General features: G+C 42.0%; 1 protein-coding gene across 2 annotated transcripts; it reads left to right on the plus strand.

Annotated features, from left to right (window-relative positions):
• The first annotated feature begins 260 nt into the window (after positions 1 to 260).
• On the plus strand, positions 261 to 21522 carry LOC137162691 (serpin B6-like). 2 transcript variants are annotated; one of them, XM_067562583.1, is made up of 7 exons: positions 261 to 391; positions 9118 to 9295; positions 11937 to 12074; positions 12874 to 12991; positions 15968 to 16110; positions 18920 to 19087; positions 20089 to 21522. In XM_067562583.1, exons 2-7 carry the CDS (start codon positions 9128 to 9130, stop codon positions 20491 to 20493), a joined length of 1140 nt encoding a protein of 379 aa, XP_067418684.1. In that variant the 5' UTR covers positions 261 to 391; positions 9118 to 9127; the 3' UTR covers positions 20494 to 21522. The 2 variants fall into 2 exon arrangements, with proteins under 2 accessions (XP_067418684.1, XP_067418685.1); XM_067562584.1 differs by lacking the exon at positions 261 to 391 and adding an exon at positions 420 to 550.
• Positions 21523 to 22259: the final 737 nt, after the last annotated feature.

Here is a 22259-nt window from a genome sequence, read left to right on the forward strand (position 1 = left end):
AGATGTGACTGCGCATGCCCACGACAGCCTGCGTCACACGCTCTGTCCGTTCTCAGTTCCGGGCACTAGCCCGGCCCCTCCCCCCGCCGCCGGTTAGGAAACGCTCGGCGCGAGAGGCAGCTCGTGTTCGCCTGGCTTGCCACGCCCCGCCCCGCCCCGCCCCGCCCCGCCCCAGCCGCGCTGCCGGGGCCGGCGATGGGAGGCAGCAGCGAGCCCAGGCTGCAGTGCAGCTCAGCTCAGCTCAGCCCAGCCCAGCCCGCCGCCGCCTGGGCCCTTCCCCAGCTGCACGGGCGCCGCCCCTGCCGAGCCCCTCCCCGCCCGCCCGCAGTGAGCGCACACAGCCGCCGGCCAAGTGAGACGCTCCGTGCACCCGCCGCCCGACCTCGCGCTGGTAGGGCACAGAGCCCGGGCAGGCAGCGCTCCGGGCCTGCGGGTGGGACGGGTTCCTGCCGCGCTCCGTCGCTGCAGAGACCCCGAGCCCAGGGCCGGGCCGGGCGGTGCTAGGGTCGGGTCGGGTCGGGTCCGCGTGTGGCGCCGGGGCGGGGCAGCTGTGAGTTGTGTTCAGTTTTCTCCAGCCTGCAGTTCGGGGTGGTCCCGGTTCGGGGGAAGGCGCTGGGAGCCAGATTCCGCCCTTGGCAGCGCCTCCCGGCTGCAGGTGACTCTGCGGCAGTGTCTTACTGCGGTCTTGTGTCTCTTGTCGTGAGCGCTGCTGGTGGCGGGGCCTGGGTGGGTGCGTGGTGGCTTGCCCTGTGGGGATGGTGGGGGAATCAGACTCCTCAGAGACAAGGTGTCTGAAAGGGCACAGCCAGCCCCAGCTATTCAACAGTCACGAGCCTGGCTTTAAAATAATTTAAAAGCTGCTGTAAAAATAACAGATTAGGTGTGCGTCTTATTTGCCTTCTCTTAGTGGGCAGTGGGGTGACCTTTTGGAAGCTTTCTCCACAGCCATAAGGGCTAGAAACTTGCTTCTTTAAGAATGAAGGCTGAAATTATCACACTTTCACTGGAAGAGCTGGGGCTTTAAAGGAAAACAGTAATTATCCTGTAGCACTTTAAAGACTAACAAATTTAATTTCCTCAGGCATATTAAATTTGTTAGTCTTTAAAGTGCCACAGGACTCTCGTTTTTGCTGTATACAGACTAACAGGGCTACCCCTCTGAAATAATTATCCTGAGACTCATGACAAAATGCTCAGAGTTAGCAACATTGACAGGTGTAGTGTAGGTTTGTGCCACTGTACAGAGCTTATTAAAATAGCAGAAAGCTTCAGGGCTGTAGGGATTCATTTAGAGGCAGATGCTGTGTTGCAATGGTTCAATAAATGGCAGTGCCAGACACCTCCCATTTCCTGAGCCTCTCCCACAGAAGTCAGCAGTGAAGGGGCCAGTTCATGTACAAGGAATGTAATAAATCCCAAGTAGCAGCAGCCTGTGCCTTGTGTACCATACCTTCAAGCTCTGTCTTACCCCACCTGTGAGGGAACCAGGGAAGGGGTTAGCTGGCACTTGCAAAACCCCATGTAAGGTGTATATGGCGAAATAAAAGCCTCCACTTCCTGGTCTTAATGAGAGGACGCCCCAGGCCTGGAAAGGCTTTAAGGCACCTAATGTGAGTTGTGGATTGTCTAAGAGCAAGATCTCTCCCCTGAAGATTTTATAATCGATGCAAGGCCTACATGTTTTGTGTGGTAGTTGAATACGTATGTAATGTTTTAGCCCTTTTGGTCCCAGGATATAAGAGAGAGACGGTGGGTGAGGTAATAGCTTTTATAGGACCAACTTCTGTTGGTGAAAGACAAGCTTTCGAGCCACACAGAGCTCTTCTTCAGTATCTTTACCAGTCCTGAAGAAAAGCTCTGTGTAGCTTGAAAACTTGTCTCTCTCACCAACAGAAGTCTGTCCAATAAAAGCAATTACCTTCCCCACCTTGTCTTCCTAATAAGTATATAAAACACAGTACAAACTCATTGGAAGTTTGCACTGTGGACCTGAAATAAATTTTAATTTAAACACTGGGAATAATTTTTTCTGACTCATTGCTTGTATTATGCACTTTCTGGATTCCTCACTTCCTTGCTTTTCTTTTTACAAATAGAGCTAACCATATTTCTGAAGATAATTAACATTGTGGATAGTTTTATGTATTATTTCAGACTAAAACAAGCTTTTTCTTTTTGGGAGGTGTGGGGGGCAATAGCCACTTATAGGCATGCACATTAGCCCCAATCCTGCAACAAGCACTGCATAAAGCCTTATGGAGCTCTGTGATGCTGCAGAGGTCCACCCATGCAGACTTATTGCAGGACTGGGGCCTTAGTTTTTAAGATGATATATCTGCACGAACATTACAACTTGTTAAACACTGCTTTTGCCTTTGCTCCCATTATACTCTCGCTCATGGGGAAATAGATATAGGTGCATACACAATTTTTTTTAAATTGAAATGAATTTTTAAAATTCAAAATTATCTACAATATTCAGAGAGTGGAGAACAGATTTTTTACATTAATTCAACAAAAAACAGATGTGAAGTGTTTATTATTTGTTTCCAGCAACAGTAATAATATCCTAGGCGCTTTCCAGTCATTACAAAGGGGTGTTCCCTGCTTTAATGAGGTTACAGCAAATTAAGAAAGTTGAAATTGGTCATGTCTTGTTAACAAAAGGTTTTCATGACACAGTATTTTTTGTTCACTTGCCCTTTTTTGTGTGAGAAATAGATGATATCCAGCTACCCTTAACCTTCTCACAAATCGTAAGTGCTTATGTAGTGAAATTATGGGTGCTGTGCAAAATCTTAAAACAAATAAGTAATCAATTGGCTGGCTTCTTGTAGATGTCACAATTGGAGGGGGCCTTTAGGAAGGATTTAAATATGGAGATTGAAATTGCTTTACAGAGAGCCCAAGAAGGGTGTTTCATGCATGGGAGAAGTGCCAACATAGAGAGAAGGTATTTGGTGGTAGAGGCTCATTAATCTAGCAGATAGGCATAATGAGATCCTGTAATGGAAGTTGAAGCTTGACAATCGAATGGAAAGTAAAGTGCATATTTTTAACAGGGGAGGCTAATTAATCATTGGAATAATTTACTAAAAGAGTTGATGGATTCTCAGTCACTTCACATTTCTAAATTAAGATTGGATGTATTTCTGATAGGTATGCTGTAGTTCAACCACAAGTTATTGTGTTGATGTTGCCCTACTGAGCATGTGTGACATATTTTCACATGCTCATAAGAAGAGTGATGCTCTTAGGGCTATGCAGATAGTCGTGAGAGACTATTGTGATCCTTAAAATCTGAGTTGTGTACAAACTTGATGTTTGCTAGCATTGGTAGAGTGGAGAGAATGGGGCCGTTTAGGCAAGGGGTTTTGTTGCACTGCAAAATGAGCCATGAACGAAAAAGATGACCAGTTATGCAAGGCCTTGAAGTCAAGAACAAAAAGATTGAAAACAGTGCAGTTTGGAAGGGAAATAAGGCCTTTGATAAACAAATCTCTCACACTTTTAGTTTCCCATTCTTACTCCATAACTTTGTTTGATTCAAGTGGATTTCTAGAATATGTATGCATTAAGTGTGGTATTTAAATAGAGATGGACAACATGCTATGCACCGCTACCTGACACATGCCTCGGATGCACTGTGATGAACAATATGAAATGAAGTACTCTTTTAGCATTATAACCTTTTAATATCTCAGTGATAGTTTTTAAATGTAATATCAATTCTAAAACCAGTAGCTCTTATTCTCATGTATATGCAGGTTAGCAGTTATAAAATGCATTTGATTTTTTTTCCCCTAATTTTGACTTTTCCCTATTTTTATTTCAATGTCAGTAAATAGAGGAGAAATACACTGCAAATTTGCAAAACTGTAAAGCCTGTGCCAGCTGTTACTCAGACTGTGTTGTCCATAGAGCTAGACATTTTTCTAAATTCCAAAAGAATAGTTTGTTGTGACATGGAAACTCACATTGTAATGTAGGGAGTTATCCACTGCACAGAGCAAAGGGCAATACAAGCAGTGTGTAGGTCTGATAGAATTCCAGTACAAGGACTGGAGGGAATTGGCTTACACCTCCTGTTCTCTGGCCTTCCAGTGTGGGTTAGCGTATCCCACAGGGCTTACCTAATTTGTGCCCTATCTGCCTTGGATTCATGGGCCTTGTGGCAGCTGGGATATAGCCAGTGCATAGGTATGGAGCAGTCAAGCCTCCTCCCTCACCCATCACACAATCTAATGGAATACAAGAATAAAAGATTGTCCATTCTCTCTTACTCTGTATAATGTAAAATAGAAGAGAGAAGGCTCCCCACACCCACCTCTCAATTTTCTTGAGAAGTGGGATGTGAGCAGGCCCTTCCAAAGGGTGTAGTTCTTGTCCAACGGACACATTACTATAAGATTATTTTTCCACTGTTGATCAGGAGGCACAGCTGTTGTAATGTGCAATTCAGAATAAATGACAAGTTGTAAAGGTGCAAATGAGTCAAACCAAACTTGTAGCAGTGACTTCAAGCTTAATCCTTTTGTTAACCTCGGCACACACTACGTGAACTCTAATTTTGCAATCTTTAACTAAACCTTTGCCCTTCTAGGCAGATCCATTCCTTAGCCATTTAGCTCCAAGTGACATGAATAAATAATAGTAGGTTGGGCAACTGCTCTGAGTTGCAACCTCCAAGCAAGCTGCTTTGAATCAAGCACCACTGCACGCTTAGATTACCCTATCAGATGGGAAAACTCAAAGAAACCAATTTTAAACAAAACAGCCTTTCTCAACTCCTAGAAGAAACAAATCCACTGATGAGAATGCATACCCAAATTCATAATGGAAGGCATTTGGATATAGTAGTGGTGGATGACCACCTAAAAGCCTAGACGGATCATCTTTGAATCATTGTTAACATAAATATGGTCAACAAGCTTAGACTCTTGATGAGTCTGTCAGTTTTCTCTTCCTCTTCTTCCCAAACCCACCCACTGCACTTTGCTCTGAGACCTATGTATTAAAATGGAACTATCCTGTTGTCAAAGCAGAACTCTTATCTGTATGGCAGCTGTCAGGAGCATGATCTTCTGTAACCTAGAAACTCAACACAGATAACAGACTGGACATAGATAATCTAGTTTCTGATAAATGCCCAATCAGCACATGTAGTCAATTAGACCAATTACAGAGAAATAATCTAAAATTATGCTACAATGAGCATACTGCAAAGTATGTCTGACAGTGGAAACATGGGACATGCCCAAGGGCATGATGGTATTTTTCTTCTAATACTTAAAAAATAATTGTTAAAATGTTAGGTGGATGGAATTGAAACTGAAAGCTTTGTCACAAATATAATCTTAATTAGCATTTTTTTTAACTTTCAAAATTGTGATAATACTGGGTTATGCCTTTCTGACAGCTAAGAGGAGGAAGATTTGGAGTTACTTGTCTCAGACCACAGAGAAAGTCCATGTCTGAACCAGGAATAGAGCTCCTGATTCCCAGTCTTCTGCTTAGATTGCCGGAACAATAAAACTTTTGGAAGGAATTACATTGAAAACCAGTGCTGCAACAGTTCAGCTGGCTATCATTTGTTTTTCTTTGTGTGTATCTGGTGGTGTTTTGCTATCGCAGTTGCGCTGTGGCTGGAGTGTGGCTTCCAGTAGGATGACTACAAAGACTTGCACGAGTAATCTTAACTGCATTCTGTGCAGTGCACATTTTTGCATTTTGTATAAGTCCCACCATGCATCTAAACAGCACTAAACATTATCATTAATTCAGTGTTGTAAATACCCTTTATCATGTGAGCTCTGATAATTTTCAGAATACACATCACTTATCTAAATATCAATCAGATGATGTGTTTTCTATACTATATAATCTTGGTTAATCTCAAATTTAAATTGTAGTTAATTTTTTCTGTTTTACTGAGTGTTTTTCTACTTGAGAGTGCTGGAGGGCAGTGGAGACTGCTACTATTATTTTTATTTAAATGCAGTTCTTTTGCATTCTTTCCTGAGTTTTCCAAAGCCTCTTTGTCTTGAGTCAGTTACAGTAACATACAATATCAGACCAATATACTTGACAGTTTGGCAGGCATGTTGAAGAATGCCTTAGTTAACAACAAAGCTGACAGCAAGCGATTTTCTTAGGTCGAAGCAAGAAGTTGGTAGGATGTTTTGTTTTTTTCTCCATTTGTGTTAGAGATGGTGAGTCAGGAATGTGAATTGGGCATTATATTGTGTGTTGCAGCAACAAACATACCAATGTTAGTAGCTGCCTTAGGATAAAAGACTTGAGTCATTTTGAAGTTTTTGTTACTGGCTGTGATATCATAAAATGGCTGTCAGTTCTTATTTGTAGTTAGGTCTTTCATTGCAGTGTAGGCATAGCCTCTGTGTCTTGCCCAAGGCCACAAAGGAAATCTGTAGTAGAGCAGGGAGTTGATGCTGGGTTCCCTGCATCCCAAAACAGCGTCATAAATCAACAACCATCCTTCTACGTTAATAATTTCTTTGCCACTGCACAATAAGTGTGCACTTGAGAAAATCCCCTAAATAGCTGAATAGTCTTTTAGAATATGTTTGTTAGAAAGTTGCCTTAACAGTTTTGTATAGACTTTCCAGTTTTTCAGTTCTTTATTGCCAAATCTATAACCAAATAAAACTTCCGCACCATTCATTTAAATTAGTATTGCCTGCTGGTTATAGGTTCTGAAATTACAGTAGAACCTCAAAGTTACAAACACCAGTGTTATGAACTGACCAGTCACTGCACACCTTGTTTAGAACTGGAAGTACGCAATCAGGCAGCAGCAGAGAAAAACCAAACCAAACCAAATAGAGTACAGTACCTTTAACTGTAAAATACTAAAAAAATAAAGGGAAAGCAGCATTTTTCTTCTGCGTAGTAAAGTTTCAAAGCTGTAGTAAGTCAAGGTTCAGTTGTGAACTTTTGAAAGAACAACAACCTTTTGTTCAGAGTTACGAACATTTCAGAGTTATGAACAATCTCCATTCCCGAGGTGTTTGCAACTCTGAGGTTCTACTGTATGAAACGAATCAATCATCTCGAATTGGGAGCTTCCCAGTAGTTTCTTGCACAAGTGTATTTACTATGAGCAACTACTGGCCGGCAGCATAAAAATAAAGCCATTATGTTATGGAGATTAGCAAAGACACTGCAATGTGGACTCCTTTTCCCTGGCTATTAGGTTGAAACAACCAAATTCATTTCATACAAGCAGTGGCATACTGAGGGGGGGATGGAGGGGTAGGTCCCTGGGCGCTGGCCTGTGGGGGGGTGCTGGGCTGGCCCTTCACCATGCGCAGGAGGCTCTGAGAGGCACCCAGGCCGGGAAGTGAGGCTGCACCCGTCCGAGCCAGTGCCGGGCTGGAGCAGGAGAGGCGAGCGGGGGGCAGCAGAGCCAAGCTTCTATTTGTGGCCCCCCCCTTCCTTCCCAGGCCTCAAACCCTCCCCCACAGGTACAGACCCCACCCTGTGAGGGGGGAAGAGGGAACGTGAGGCCTGAGGGCGGGATGCGCAAATGTAGGCTTGGACCCCGGCACTCTGTACGCCACTGCGTACAAGCTACAGAACAGTCATCTGATGGCAATGTTGATTTGTTTTATCATCAGTATGTGTTCTTGGATGGACACACATCTGCTACTCATTCTCATTGGACTTTCTTTAATCCCAAAGGTTCTGTCATATTACAGTGTGAATCAAGGATAACATAACATCCTTTTGTTATGATTGCTATCAGTCTCCCAACTGGTTGAATGAGAAACGCAAGAAGCAGAATCTCCTGTTAGTCACTGACAAGCAGGCTGACCGTATAAAACAAAACCAGTGCTAAACAATAACAGTCTAATTGAGGTGTCAGGAATGGAAGAAGAAAGGAGGTTAAAAATGAGTAAATCAAAAGGAAGGGATGAAACATTAAAGAGAGAAGACTACAATAAAGAGCTCTTTTCTTCCCCATGTTTCCCTCATCATCACAAACTCTTTCTCACCTACTGCCCATTATATTTTCCTATTTCTCTTCCCATTTTGCCTCTAGCTATGTTCAGACTGACGGCGGCAAAATCGCCGCCACCAGATCGATCTTTCTTGATTGATTGAGTGGTCAGTGAGACCTGCTCAATCGATCAGGAAGTCGACTGAGTAAGTCCACCCCCTCAAGTAGCGTAGCACTGTTCCCATTGGCTCAGCACAGTGAGAACAGCGGACAGAAGGGAAGCAGAGCAGTCGACGTCAGTTACGCAAACTACTCTGCGTAGTTTGCGTAACTCCCGTCGACTGCCGCCGAATCGCGCGGTAAGTGTGAACCAGCCCTCAGTCTCCCTATCTCTGCAGAAGTGGCACTCCACCCCACACAGAATCCACTCTCCGTAACTCTGATGTGAAATCGGAGACAAATCCTCGTGGGATAGAAAGCAGTGGGAAGTAATGTGTGGATTTACCACCAAGTGAATAAGGCAGATGTTTATAGAACTTTACACCTAGAATCAGTTTTTAGTTGACTAAGAAAGTTACCCACCCAGACCATAAAGTACATGCAGTGAATATTTTTCACCTGAGAATCTGCTATAAATTCAAATAACTATGTACTACAGGTTGGATTAAAATTAATTTGAGGAATTAGGTATTGCACAGCTGTGACTTAAAGTACATCCAATAATGACCATTGAACATAAAACAAATTCAGCGTGTGCTAATAAATGTGGATCACCTGTATAAATATGAAATATAAAATTGTATGCATGTGACTAGACACTTAGGTTAGCTAGTTACTGAATTCCTGAAAAACAGTCTATAATATTAAAACTCAACAAGAATCTTAGATAATCTGAAAACTTTACAGTTTGAGTGAGTTTACCTCACTTGTTATCTGAAGGCTCTTATATAAACTTGGATTTTGAGAGAGAGACAACATATGGTCCTTTAAACTTATTTAACACTGTGCTATATCCTGAGCTGGTATAAAACCAGTGTAGTTCCACTTACTTCAGTGGAGCTATGGTGATTTTTACCAGCTGAGAATCTAGCACATTAAATACCCACTACATTTTAAATCTGTATCTTATGTGATCTTTCCTTTGTGTTTTATAGGTTCTGAACCATGGATAACCTCAGTGAAGCAACCACCACCTTTGCACTCAACCTATTCAAAAACCTGAGTGAAAATGCAAATACCCAAAACATATTTTTTTCTCCTTTCAGTATCTCCTCTGCTTTATCAATGGTTTTTTTGGGTGCAAAAGGTAACACTGCAGACCAGATGGCAAAGGTATGTCTGGATAAACTTGAACCAATTAACACAACTTTACTCTAGAAGCGGAACCACAGATCTCTATTGTACGTTCTGTATTCCGTACTTATGTAAAACTCCCATTATCATCCTTGTGTGCCTGAGAATAGAATTATGCAGCATCATGTATCATGCAGCAGAGGAGCCTTGAAAAAAAGAGAGCGCTCTAGCTGCATAAAGATTTAGAAAGAATTTCTTCAATTCCATTCTCTGGGATTAATATCAGATTACATTAATAACCTAAATATGTCTTTAAAACATAGCCAGGAGCATTTTCTTAAAATCAGGCCCCTTTTAAGGTGTCAAGTTGAGCAACCAAAAATCACTAGTCACTTTTGAAAATGTAGGCCTAGTTCGTTAAACTCTTAATGCCAAATCCTGGTCCAATGAGCACTCAGAACCTCTAGAGAGAAAAAGGGACTGAGGCAAGAAGAGTTGGGTGCCAAGTGTGAAGCCCTGAGGTCCCACTGAAAGGTCAAGCAAAGACTTAAGAGGAGAACCAGGAGACAGAGTCACAAATACTAAGGGAGAACAAGATTTAGAAAAGGAGAGTATGATCAATAGTGGCAAAATTGGCAGGATTCAGGAAAGATAAAGATGGAGTTGCAGCCCTAAGATCTGGCTGCAAAGAGATTATTAGAGAGAATGAATTCTGTGTTGCAGCAGCATACCCTTTTAGGTTCTCTTAGCTTATGAATTTTTAATATAGTCTACTAGGTGTCCTGGATTAGATTTATAGCTGTCCAGTTAGTCTTATGCAATATTTGGCTTAAGGGAGGGGAAGAGTTTGTCTAAACTTGAAGCATCAACAATAAGATAGGGTGGAGTTGTTACAGATAAGGAATCAGTTAGGACTTTTAGAACTGGCAGGTATATGTCTTTTGTTTAGAAGAATTAGTTCACAGCAATGCTAGCAGAGTTTGCCAAAAATTACATGCACTAGTGTGAGAACATTCTCTTATTCTATATCAGTTATATCTCTTGCTCAAAATATCAACTAGCACAACAACTCTGCAACTGATATGACATTCATATCATGGCAATTAAAAAAAAAAAAAAAAAAAAAACCCTTTTAAGCAAACCTAACATTTGGGAGGTAGTTTTTTTTAAAGATGCAGTCTTATTCAGTGTGTCACATGAACTCAAACTGAGGTTGAATTTTAAGTTTTTGATACTAGTTATATTTAAATAAACACTGAGACAAATTCTGCTGCTATGTTGGTGTAAAACTGGTATTAAACTTCAGTGGAATTGTCAGATTTACAGCTATGTAATTGAAAGCAGAATTTGGCCTGAACTTAACTTTTAAAAACATTGATCTAGGAGACTTGACATCAGTGAATTTAGCCCAGAGACTTACCATGCATGTCACACCTAGTTATCCCAGACTGCATTTGATTGAATTGGGCCTATGAGGACAGTTCCCTTGGTGCTCATCTCCCCTGTTGATTGTTTGGTCTTTTGGGACGCCTCTGAGGTCCTGGGCTATTTTTTTAGGCATTTGGCTACCCCAGATGCAATGCACTGTAGAACTAAAGTTTTCCCTTAGAAAAGCCGTTTCAAGGTGTCTTACTTCACTGAAATGTTTCATACTAGCAGAGTCATTCTTGATCTCTATTAAATAAAGCTTGTTCATATTAAAGCAAAGGACTAATGTTCGGGAGCACTAGGTCAGCCCATAACATTTATTCATATCACTGTAACGTTTAAGCTCAAATAAGAGCCAGATCTCTTCGGAATGTCTTACCAAGACAACTTATGCTACTATTGTACTATCAGGTGCTTCATTTTAGTAAAGAAGGAAAAGAATGGGGAATGGAACAACGCAACCATGAAATGATGCAACAAAAAATCCATTATGGAAGACAAAATGGAGACCCTGTTACAAAGGAACAAAGGCAGCAGCTTCCTATGGTAGTGGTTGAATTGAAGGCATGGTTCCAATAGTTGCAGGATGCTTTGGGAAAGAGACTGCTGAAAGGGATATTATAAACGTAAATCATACCTTGTCTGGATTTTTGTAACCGATTGGTGTTACAGGTAACTGTTAAAATTAGGGAAAAATGAGGGACATTTTCCCCGTTTTGTTTACTTATGCATTTGACGGCACTTTGTGTATAATCAGTGTCACTGTTTCTGCTGTAGAGTCGATCATTTTCCGTTTGTCAGGCTCTTTTGTACAATGAAACAAATTTTAAAATGTAACTGTACAGCCACAAAAATCGGCAGGGGGATATAGAGACAGGTGTGCTACCTCAAGCTACTTTAAATTCATGTTTTGAAACTGAGTAGATTTCAAGTTGATGGTTTTCCTTGGAACGCTCCAGAATGGTTCATTGTATGTACCCTAAAGCTGGGACAGAGTGAGGGGTCTCTTCAAAATAGCTATGTTTATTACCATGGTAAAATGTTTTATCATGCAATTGCCCTCTTCTAACTTGCACTATGAGCTCCAAATGTGTTGTGTAATGAGAAATTGTTTCCCTTTTAGGGCTGCCTTGGGTGTTCAGGTTGGAACTTTCATCTCTAAGCTGCTGAAACGCATTGTACTAACCTGTTCCAAAGCACATAGTTCAGCACATGTGGGTCATGCTGAGTGTCTACCTTTCTCTTTCTACAGGTGCTTTCTTTCAAGAAAGCTGAAGAGATTCACAATGGATACCAGTCACTTCTTTCTGAAATTAACAAACCAGGCACTAATTATTTGCTTAGGATTGCCAACCGGCTCTTTGGAGAAAAGATGTTTAAATTTGTTGCAGTAAGTCAAACAAACTGTTTGTTTTTGTATTATAACACATTTGCTACCCTTCCACTTCTGAGTGCAAATAGAGGTGTTGGCTTTAATCCACAGGCATTATATAGTTCCAGACCTGACTAGCCCATAGTCAGTCTCCTTGTAAAATCCAAACATTTGTGTGCTTAGCTGAGATGCCCGGATTTAACAGTCCCTGTCTCTGAACTCTTGAGAATTGGAGCAGAGTGTTGTCAATGGAAGGTCCATCAAAGCCCAACTCTTCAGCGTTCCATTAATCTTTGGCATTTGGTCCATAAAACATAAGATTCCAAAATACAGATTGGAGAGTGAGAGCATGATTTTGATCTAACCACATAATTACTGACCTATTGACATTTGCACAGCAGGCCTTTCATAAGGCTCAAGAGCAGGTTATTATGGTCCACACATACTATATAAAAGACACATAGCAATAAACTACCTGAAGTTTCATTTGTGAATTAGATCAGGTTTCAGTTACTCTGGGAAGGTTATGAAAAACTTTATCTAGAAACTAATTTACTGAGTCTTGTACTCTCCAACCAAAGTAAATTGACTGCATCACTCTCACCATGCAGTCTTGTTAGCCAGCTGCTCTTACATAATCATAGAAAATAAAACGCTCAGTTTGAAAGGGAGTGACAAGAAGTTGGTATAAAAACATGTTTAAAACTAGTTTGACTCTTTTTGATGGGGTGGGGGAGGAAGAGAGAGATTCTGGGTTTGTCTTCTACAACCGCACGCTGGAAAAATGTATTGTTGAGACATCCTTTGTTTGTTCTAGCAATTTACAGAATCCTGCCAGAAATTCTACCACGCAGAGCTAGAACAAGTTGACTTCTCTGGAGCTGCAGAAGATTCCAGAAAACATATAAATGCCTGGGTAGAAGAAAAAACTGAGGGTAAGTCGCTTGCAGAGTTCCACAGTGTTTTTGTAAGCCGCCAAAGCCTCCTTAATAAGTGTATTGCCATAGGAAAGAAGGGGTGCCAACAAGAGGGCTGGGGAGAACAACTGTATCCTTCAGATAAAGATGTTCTCTTAAGCCTGGTCTAAACTAGAGAGTTTTGTCAACAAAACAGTCCTGGCATACACACTACAATGACCCTTTTTTCGACAAAACCAAACCACTTCGTGGAGTATCTCTCACAACTGGAGCAATGTCGTGGATGGGTATAAACTGTTCAGGAAGGACAGGCAGGGAAGAAAAGGTGGAGGAGTAGCACTGTATGTAAGAGAGCAATATGATTGCTCAGAGCTCCAGTATGAAACTGGAGAAAAACCTGTTGAGAGTCTCTAGTTAAGTTTAGAGGTGACAGCAACAAGGGTGATGTTATGGTGGGCATCTGTTATAGATCACCAGAACAGGAGAATGAGGTAGACGAGGCTTTCTTCAGACAACTAGTGAAAGTTTGCAGATCATGGGACTTGGTTCTCATGGGGGACTTCAGTCACTCTGATATCTACAGACAGAGCAACACAGCAGAACACAGACAATCCAGGAAGTTTTTGGAGAGTGTGGCAGACAACTTCCTGCTGCATGTACTAGAGGAACCTACTTGGGGCCATATTCCTCTTGACTTGCTACTCACAAACAGGGAAGAATTGATAGGGGAAGTAGAAGTGCGTGGTAACCTGGGCAGAAGTGACCATGAGATGGTTGAGTTCAGGATCCTGACAAAAAGAAGAAAGGAGAACAGCAGGATACAGACCCTGGACTTCAGAAAAGCAGACTTTTTGACTCCCTCAGAGAGCTGATGGGCAGGATCCCCTGGGAGGCTAATATGAGGGGCAGGGCGGAAGGGAAAGGAGTCCAGGAAAGATGGCTGTATTTTAAAGAAACCCTTTTGAGGGCACAGGAACAAACCCTCCTGACGTGCAGAAAGAATAGCAAATATGGTAGGTGACCAGCTTGGCTTAACAAAGAAGATTTTGGTGAGCTTAAACACAAAAAGGAAGCTTACAACAAGTGGAAGCTTGATCAGATGACTAGAGAGGAGTATAAAAATACTGCTCAAGCATGAAGAAGTGAAATCAGGAAGGCCAAAGAACAATTGGAGTTGCGGCTAGCAAAGGATGTGAAGGGGAACAAGAAAGGTTTCTACAGGTATGTTAGTAACAAGAAGGAGGGCAGAGAACGTGTGCGCCCCTTACAGAATGGGGGAGGCAACCTAGTGACAGATGATGTGGAAAAAGCTGAAGTACTCAATGCATTTTTTGCCTCTGTCTTCACAGACAGGGTCAGTACCCAGATTACTGCACTGGGCAGCACAGAATGGGGAGGAGGTGAGCAGCCCTCAGTGCTGAAAGAACAGGTTCAGGACTATTTAGAAAGATTGGACATACACAAGTCCATGGGACCAGATGCAATGCATCCGAGGGTGCTGAGGGAGTTGGCTGATGTGACTGCAGAGCCTTTGGCTGTTATCTTTGAAAACTTGTGGCAACTGGGGGAGGTTCCTGATGATTGGAAAAAGGCAAATATAGTGCCCATCTTCAAAAAATGGGAAGATGAGGATCCAGGGAACTACAGGCTGGTCAGCCTCACCTTAGTCCCTGCAAAAATCATGGAGCAGGTCTTCAAATAATCAATTTTAAGGCACTTGGAAGAGAGGAAGGTGATCAGGAACAGTCAGCATGGATTCACCAAGAGCAGATCATATCTGACCAACCTGATTGCATTCTGTGATGAGATGACTGGCTCTGTGGATGTGGGGAAAGCGGTGGACATGATATATCGTGACTTTAGCAAAGCTTTTGATATGGTCTCAGTATTCTTATCAGCAAGTTAAAGAAATATGGGTTGGATGAATGGACTATAAGATGGATAGAAAGCTGGCTAGATCATCAGGCTCACCAGGTAGTGATCAACAGCTCGATGTCTAGTTTGTAGTCAGTAACAAGCAGAGTGTCCTAGTGGTTGGTCCTGGGGCTGGTTTTGTTCAATAATTTCATTAATGATCTGGAGGATGGAGGGGATTGCACCCTCAGCAACTTTGCAGGGGGAGTGGTAGATATGCTGGAGTGTAGGGATAGGATACAGAGTGCACTAGACAAATTGGGAGGATTGGGCCAAAAAAAAATTTGATGAGGTTTAACAAGAACAAGTGCGGAGTCCTGCACTTAGGACAGAAGAATCCCATGCAGTGCTAGAGACTGAGGACCGACTGGTTAGGCAGCAGCTCTGCAGAAAAGAACCTGGGGGTTACAGTGGGCAAGAAGCTAGATACAAGTCAACAGTGTGCCCATATTTGCCAAGAAAACTAACGGCATATTGGGCTGCATTATCAGGAGCATTGTCAGCAGCTTAAGGGAAGTGATGATTCCCCTCTATTCAGTACTGGTGAGGCCTCATTTGGAGTAATGTGTCCAGTTTTGGGCTCCCTAAGGAAAGGATGTGGACAAATTGGAAAGAGTCCAGCGGAGGGCAGTGAAAATGATTAGGGGGCTGGAGCATATGACTGATGAGGAAAGGCTGAGGGAAACTAGGCTTGCAGAAGAGAAGAATGAGGGGGGATTTGATAGCAGCCTTCAACTACGTGAAAGAGGGTTCCAGTGAGGATGGAACTAGGCTGTTCAGTGGTAATAGATGACAGAACAAGGAGCAATGGGCTCAAGTTGCAGTGGGGGAGGTCTAGGTTGGATATTAGGACAACCTTTTCACTAGGAAGGTGGTGAAGCACTGGAATGGGTTATCTAGGGAGGTGGTAGAATTTCTATTCTTAGAGGTTTTTAAGGTTTGGCTTGACAAAGCCCTAACTGGGATGGTTTAGTTGGGGTTAGTCCTGCTTTGAGCAGTGGGATGGACGAGATGACCACCTAAAATCCCTTCCATTCCTAATCTTCTATTTTTCTATTCTTCTTTTATTGTGTTGTAAAGGTAAAATCCAGAATCTGTTGGCTCAGGGTATTGTTAATTCAATGACAAGACTAGTGTTGGTGAATGCCATCTACTTCAAAGGCAACTGGGCAAACCAATTCAACAAAGATCGCACTCTGGAAAGGCAATTTAAAATTAACAAGGTATGGAATAGGGAAATATTAAGTTTGCACTCCTCTTCACCCAGAGGAAAAAAGAAATGCACTTAATCAGGGTTGCCTAAACTACACTTTACCATACCCCTCTATTCTATCCCATCCCCTCAACCCAACCCCTTTGGTTATTTTATTGTAAACATCTTAAACTACATTTTCAATTAAATACATTAACTTAGATGTATCCCTTGTTTCCTTCATACTGCCTCTTTCTACTATACTTCTCAGTGTATCTTTTCAGTGTTGGAGGGAGGTAGCTTTCTACCTAATTACGGAACTTACCATAGTCAAAATTTTAACATGGAAAAGAAGAATGGGTAAAGGAGTGCCAGACAGTTTGGGATTCCATAAATTGTTCAGTGGTCAGAGAGCCTATAAGTCATTTAACTGCCCTGGCCTCTAATCTGCTGCTGGTTTGTGTGTAAAACTATCACAGAATTAAGGTTACTTAGAGAAACTGGTCACCTCTGCTTCAGTTTTTACCCAGTGATAAAACTGGAACACTACTAATGCTCAACTACCTCAAGTGTGGTTAGGTTTGAGTTGTAAAATGTGGTGATAGCTAATTCTTCTCACACCAGTGTAAATCAGGAGCAACTCCCCTGTAGTCAGTAGAGCTAAACCAGGGTAAAACAGCTATACTGAGACTGTAAGCTCTTTGGGAAGAGACGTTCTTCTTTCTAGAACAGTGGGATCCTGGTAAATGACTGGGGTACAATAGTATAAAAAAATAAGTGAGAAGAATTGGGCCCTTACTGTCTACAAGCAGAAGGGAACATGCATACATTCAAATGCTGTTGCATATGGAACACTTCTCTTTACAGCAAGCTTTGATCAAAACAACATCACTTTTGCTTTAAAATGGATTTCCACCAGTATATTGACACACAAATTAGATAAGATTTCTTTTTTTAGCTACTCCCATCACTGTGTGCAAATCCCCTCATCTTCAAGTGCATCCACATTATGCCAAGGCATACTTAATTCTCATTGTGGTGATAGGCCAGCCCTGCTTTTTGGAGAAGCTCATCCATCCTCATGAGGCCGTCTCCAAATAGAACGAATAGGGATTGGTAACATGACTCTGAAGAGTTCAGCCCATTTGCACACCAAGAAATTGACTGAAATGTGAACCACACTGTGTGACTTTACCCATCCCTTCCTGGATGGTGACAAGACATTCAGGAGTGCTGGAAGCCCTATCATCTGTCAATGCCATCTTTTGGGGAGAGAGTTTTATTGCAGAGCCTAAGACATGTTACAGAACTGTCAGTCACAAAAACTCATGAGTGGAAGATGGAGGATGGCCCACAGCTATGGAATTCACTCTATATGACACAGGAATGACCACAAAACTCTGCTTCCAGAACAAACTGTAAAACTCACTCTTTTATCCTCAGCCTGCTTTACGCTGACTAGTCATTGGTGAACTAAAGAATTCTCAAAGAGTTAGATAAGCATTTGGATATCCAGATGCTACATGAACTTTTAGGCGCCTCTCTGGTATCAACCCTTAACACTCCAACAGCCTGTCCAGCATACTAATATCCAGTCTCTTTTTCTGCTAATAGCCACTCTCTTTAATCTACTTACAGGATCACTATTTGTTTTTGCTGCCTGTTCCTTTCCTAAGACCCAGCAAGATTCTCAAGAAAATCTGGCTGTATGTCCCTCTCTCCACTCAACCCTTCCTTTCATGTATTGACAAGCAATAGCAGTGTTGGCCATATTTGCCATTTAACATTCAAATGTTTGAAATCTCCTGGCCACTAACCAATGGCATACCGAGGAGGAGCCCATGCCCCTCAGTGCCGGCCTGGGGACATGAGCCCATCATGCCCCTCCCCCCCGCCACTGGTCCCCCTCTCAGTGAGAGCAGCATCCCGCTGGGGGGCGGAGATCTGCGGGCCTGTTTTCCGCTGTCTCCCACTTCAGCTACCTGCCGCCACCACAGCGGGGAGGGGTGTGGGGGAAACCGGGAAATGGGCTCACAGACTTCCCAGCCCTGCGGGGCGCTGCCGCCAACGGGAGCGGGTGTGTGTGCAAATGTAAGTATTGGGTGCCGTAGACCCATGGTATGCCACTGCTACTTACCTTTTAAATTTAGGATTTGGAAAAGTCTGATTAATGGCCTTAAAGTTCAAGGCTATTTTTAATTTTCTCAATTTGTTACTCATCTTGAATGACCAGAAAATAATGAAAAAGCCTCATTGCTTTGTGCTTCTTAAGAAAAATGATAGGAGGTGGCAGAAGATGAACCCAGTAGCCAAGAAATTATGATTTAAAGCCATTACTGGCCTTATTATTTTAGGATTTTATTATTTTTATAACATCATTCAAAATGACTTTTTTTTGAGAGAGAAACTACATTCCAGGGAGTGGAAGCTTAAAATAACAAAATATTGAAGTTGAAGATTTTCTCTGTCCATTTGAAATAAAGATTAAAATATGTAGGTAAATTAAAGGCCTCAATCCAAGTGTGAAACTGTTTAGGCATAGAAGTCCTGTGTTTTAACAATTTTGTTGATAAGAGGTTACATACTAAGCAACTAAAATACCTATTTTTTTCAAAGTAAATTTCAAGGGAATAGACATTTAAAACGGAAAAAGCCTAAGGAATTCTGTTTCATTCCCTCCCGCTCCAAAGGGCAATGGTAGGACCATTCCCTACAGTATTTTTTTATACTCTGTCAAGCCTAGTTTCAAATATCCCATATGATTTGAATCCTAGTTCTTCTAGTTTAATGCCAAAATGCTTGCTTTGTATTACTTGTTGACACACACTTTTTTTTTAAAGAATGAGACCAAACCAGTGCAGATGATGTTCAAGAAAGCTAAATTTAACATGACCTACGCCGGAGACTTTCAGACCAAAATCCTTGAGCTTCCTTATGTTGATAATGAGATTAGTATGATCATCCTGCTTCCTGATGAAATCAAAGATAATTCCACTGGCCTGGAACAGGTAAGGCATTTGTACTGAATACAAAGACTGCTCAAATCCTGCTAGAGAGGAGTATTTGATTAAATCTCATTTGGATCTGTGAATTCAAGTTCCAAGCTCCAAACTCACCAGTATTAGCCCTGGGTGGGAGAGCTGAGGAGGCATTGCATCAGCCCCCCAAGAGATGGGAATACCTGATGTCACTGTCAAGTAAGCCCAGCTCTTTGTAGGCTGATCAGAGGTACTGATTTTATAGGGACAGTCCCGATATTCAGGTCTTTTTCTTATATAGACGCCTATTATTTCCCATCCCCATCCTGATTTTTTACACTTTCTATCTGCTCACTCTAGCTGTCTCTGATGTTCAGAGAAATGCTAAATTCTGAAAGGAGAGAGAGTTCTTGAGCAGAAGGGGGGTCACCAGGGATTGAGATGAAGCCAGAATATAGTGAGAAACAAATTACATGGGATCTTGGAAAGCTTCCATTTTCACAAAAACCACTTCCTGTCTGATGGATGTTCCCTCCATTTCACTGTTGTGAGTTGGGCTCTTCCTCACTGTACCTGACCCTCTATCTAAAGGCTGCTTCATATGGGAGTCCTCAAGCTCTCCTCCATTCAAGAGTTACTGATTTCTTTTCTGTGGTATACTGTTACAAGGCTGGCAAGGGACAGTGAAATAGCAATGCCTCTTCCACACTAGTCACCACTGCAGAGTACACTGCATTACTAGTGGCAACATGCAGTCACATTAACTTGTCCCCATGAAGCATGGTGTTGCAACAGTGCTTGCGTATAGCACAATGGGGGTCTGATCCTAACAGGGGGGGACCCACTGATTGTATTGAATAAAGAATAAGAATGTTCTGACTGCCATTTATTTCTGGCTTCTGACTACAACAGTTGCATTCACTCCAGACCAGGAGAAGATGCTAACCTCTACTGAACACACAGTAGTCACTGTTTCATTAATATAAATTCGTGGCTTTTCTTCCACTTGAATTTTGTGACTTTTCTTGTAGCTGGAAAGAGCACTTACCTATGAGAAGCTTACAGATTTGATAAATCCAGAAATGATGGACGAAACTGAAGTGGAGGTGTCTTTACCCAGATTTAAGTTGGAGCAAGCTTATGATCTGAAATCTGTTCTGAGCAGCATGGGAATGCCTGATGCATTTGACACGGCCAACGTGGATTTATCTGGAATGTCAGCCAGCAATGACTTAGTTCTGTCTGAGGTTGTTCACAAGTCCTTTGTGGAGGTAAACGAAGAAGGCACTGAGGCAGCAGCAGCTACTGCAGCAGTGATCAATTTTCGATGTGCAATGATTGTGCCGCGTTTCACTGCTGACCATCCTTTTCTCTTCTTTATCCGGCACAACAAAACCGGCAACATTCTGTTCTATGGCAGATTTTGTTCCCCCTAAAAAGAAAAAAATGCAGCCATTAACATAGTAAAGTTATTTCCATTTTACTATATTGGGGTTTCTTCTTTTTTCGCACCCAACAAGCTTTGTACAGATGCAATAAGTTACATGGTGCAGCCCTAAACACTCTTCTCTATTGTGCCTGAAACAGCTTTTTGTAGTCCTCTAATCAAAATTAAGCAACGGTTTTAACTAACAGGATCATTTAAGAATGTCTATTCCCAGTGGTAAGACTTAAAATGGCATTTGCCATAGTTTACTATAAAACACCCCTTGTATCCTGTATACCTAAATAAATGCAGGGTTTTTTGAGGCCTGGCTCATATTCAGCCATAACTACTTGCTTAATGCATCTCTCCATCTCTGTACATATTTGGTTCTCATGCTTGGGGTTGCTTTGCAGCAGGTGGTAGGGAAAAAGAGGAAGACTGACTTCTGATTGACTTCCAAATGCTGTTTGTAAAGTTCCCTTCTCCCTGTCTCATTTTCTAGACTGGTTCATTCCATGTCTCACTGTGTCCCTATAAAAAAGTGCTGTTGGCAGCCATCTAACAGAATTTTATGAATGGTGCTGACACAGTTGCTACAATTGGGGAAGAATTGAGCAAGTATTGATGCAAGACTAGGGGTGAAGTCAACTCCACTGAAGTCAATGGTGAAATTTCTTATTGACTTCAGTGGAGCCAGAATTTTGCCTGCATGTGTTTTATCACTAGTTAATCTGGGTTAGTTGCACCATTTTTTTTTTTACACTTATGAAATAGGACAGATATTTCTACTTATAGCAAAGAATATTATAGAGCGCTTCCAGGACACACACAGTAACTTAAATGCAAGCGCTCTTATATTTGTGTATCGTGACAAATCATGAAGACAGTATGTAACTCAGCAGTTTGTATGTTGTTTTTGCTTAGACTAATAATACCAAACTGTACAGCCATAGTGGCCTTATCCAGTGATTTGTTCTTGCTGTTTCTGCTCCTTGATCCAATAATAAAGGAACTGATAATAAAGTGCTGTGGGGTCAGATTTTGTTTTAATTGTGTAGTTTTTCAGCTCTAGTATGACTGGAACAAACGTATGAATTTTGCCGTCAACATCCAGAAGGAGCAGGCTCTGCCGTTCTAAGACTGCCATAGCAGGGCTCCCACCTCCAATGAAGTCCAGTATTTATTGCCTCCTTTATAATACTTGGCTGCCAAGAACATACTTAAACAGAGGCCAGTAGGGTGATTAACTTGGAACATAGAATGTAAGTGCTTTCAGAGTGTTGTTGTGAGAGTTGCAGCTAACTCTGTTTCAGTCTCCAAGTAGGTTTGCCAACAGCACCTCATCACCTGGAAGAGTGAAGTCTGAGTTGGTAAGGACACAGCTCTCTCTTCTGTGGATGGAATGTCAATGAAAACCTCATTGTTGAAAATAACCTTTCATTGTATTATAAATTGCAATAAGATACCAGTCCAATATACTGCACTGACACTACTGCAAGCTGTAGGGTTTATTCTGGAGTGTTAAGTATTTATAATGGTGAGATCTGTGCTCATGGTTACTGTTTGGACTGTGACAACATGAAATGGTTCGAAGCAGAATGGGGGCCCCAGGGATAGACACTGTAAAAACCACACACAAAGAAAGTCTCTGCTCTGAAGAGTTTACAGTCAAAACAAGATCTATGTTGGAAGGGGCAATGTGCTGTGCTATGCCATGCAAGCACAATGATCTGGAGGGTGGGCACACATCTTATTTATTCCATGGTGGGATTTTTT

The sequence above is a fragment of the Emydura macquarii genome, unplaced genomic scaffold, assembly GCF_026122565.2.
Source record: "Emydura macquarii macquarii isolate MOO-44397 ecotype Brisbane River unplaced genomic scaffold, CSIRO-AGI_Emac_v2 contig_2452, whole genome shotgun sequence".
NCBI classification, from domain to species: domain Eukaryota; kingdom Metazoa; phylum Chordata; order Testudines; family Chelidae; genus Emydura; species Emydura macquarii.

What these genes read in the sequence shown, in the direction of transcription:
- LOC137162691 (XM_067562583.1), top strand. Translation starts at nt 9,128, where the DNA reads ATGGATAACCTCAGTGAAGCAACCACCACCTTTGCACTCAACCTATTC. An exon ending in AGATGTTTAAATTTGTTGCA is followed by an intron (nt 12,075 to 12,873) that starts GTAAGTCAAACA and finishes TGTTTGTTCTAG; the next exon opens with CAATTTACAGAATCCTGCCA. An exon ending in GGTAGAAGAAAAAACTGAGG is followed by an intron (nt 12,992 to 15,967) that starts GTAAGTCGCTTG and finishes TGTGTTGTAAAG; the next exon opens with GTAAAATCCAGAATCTGTTG.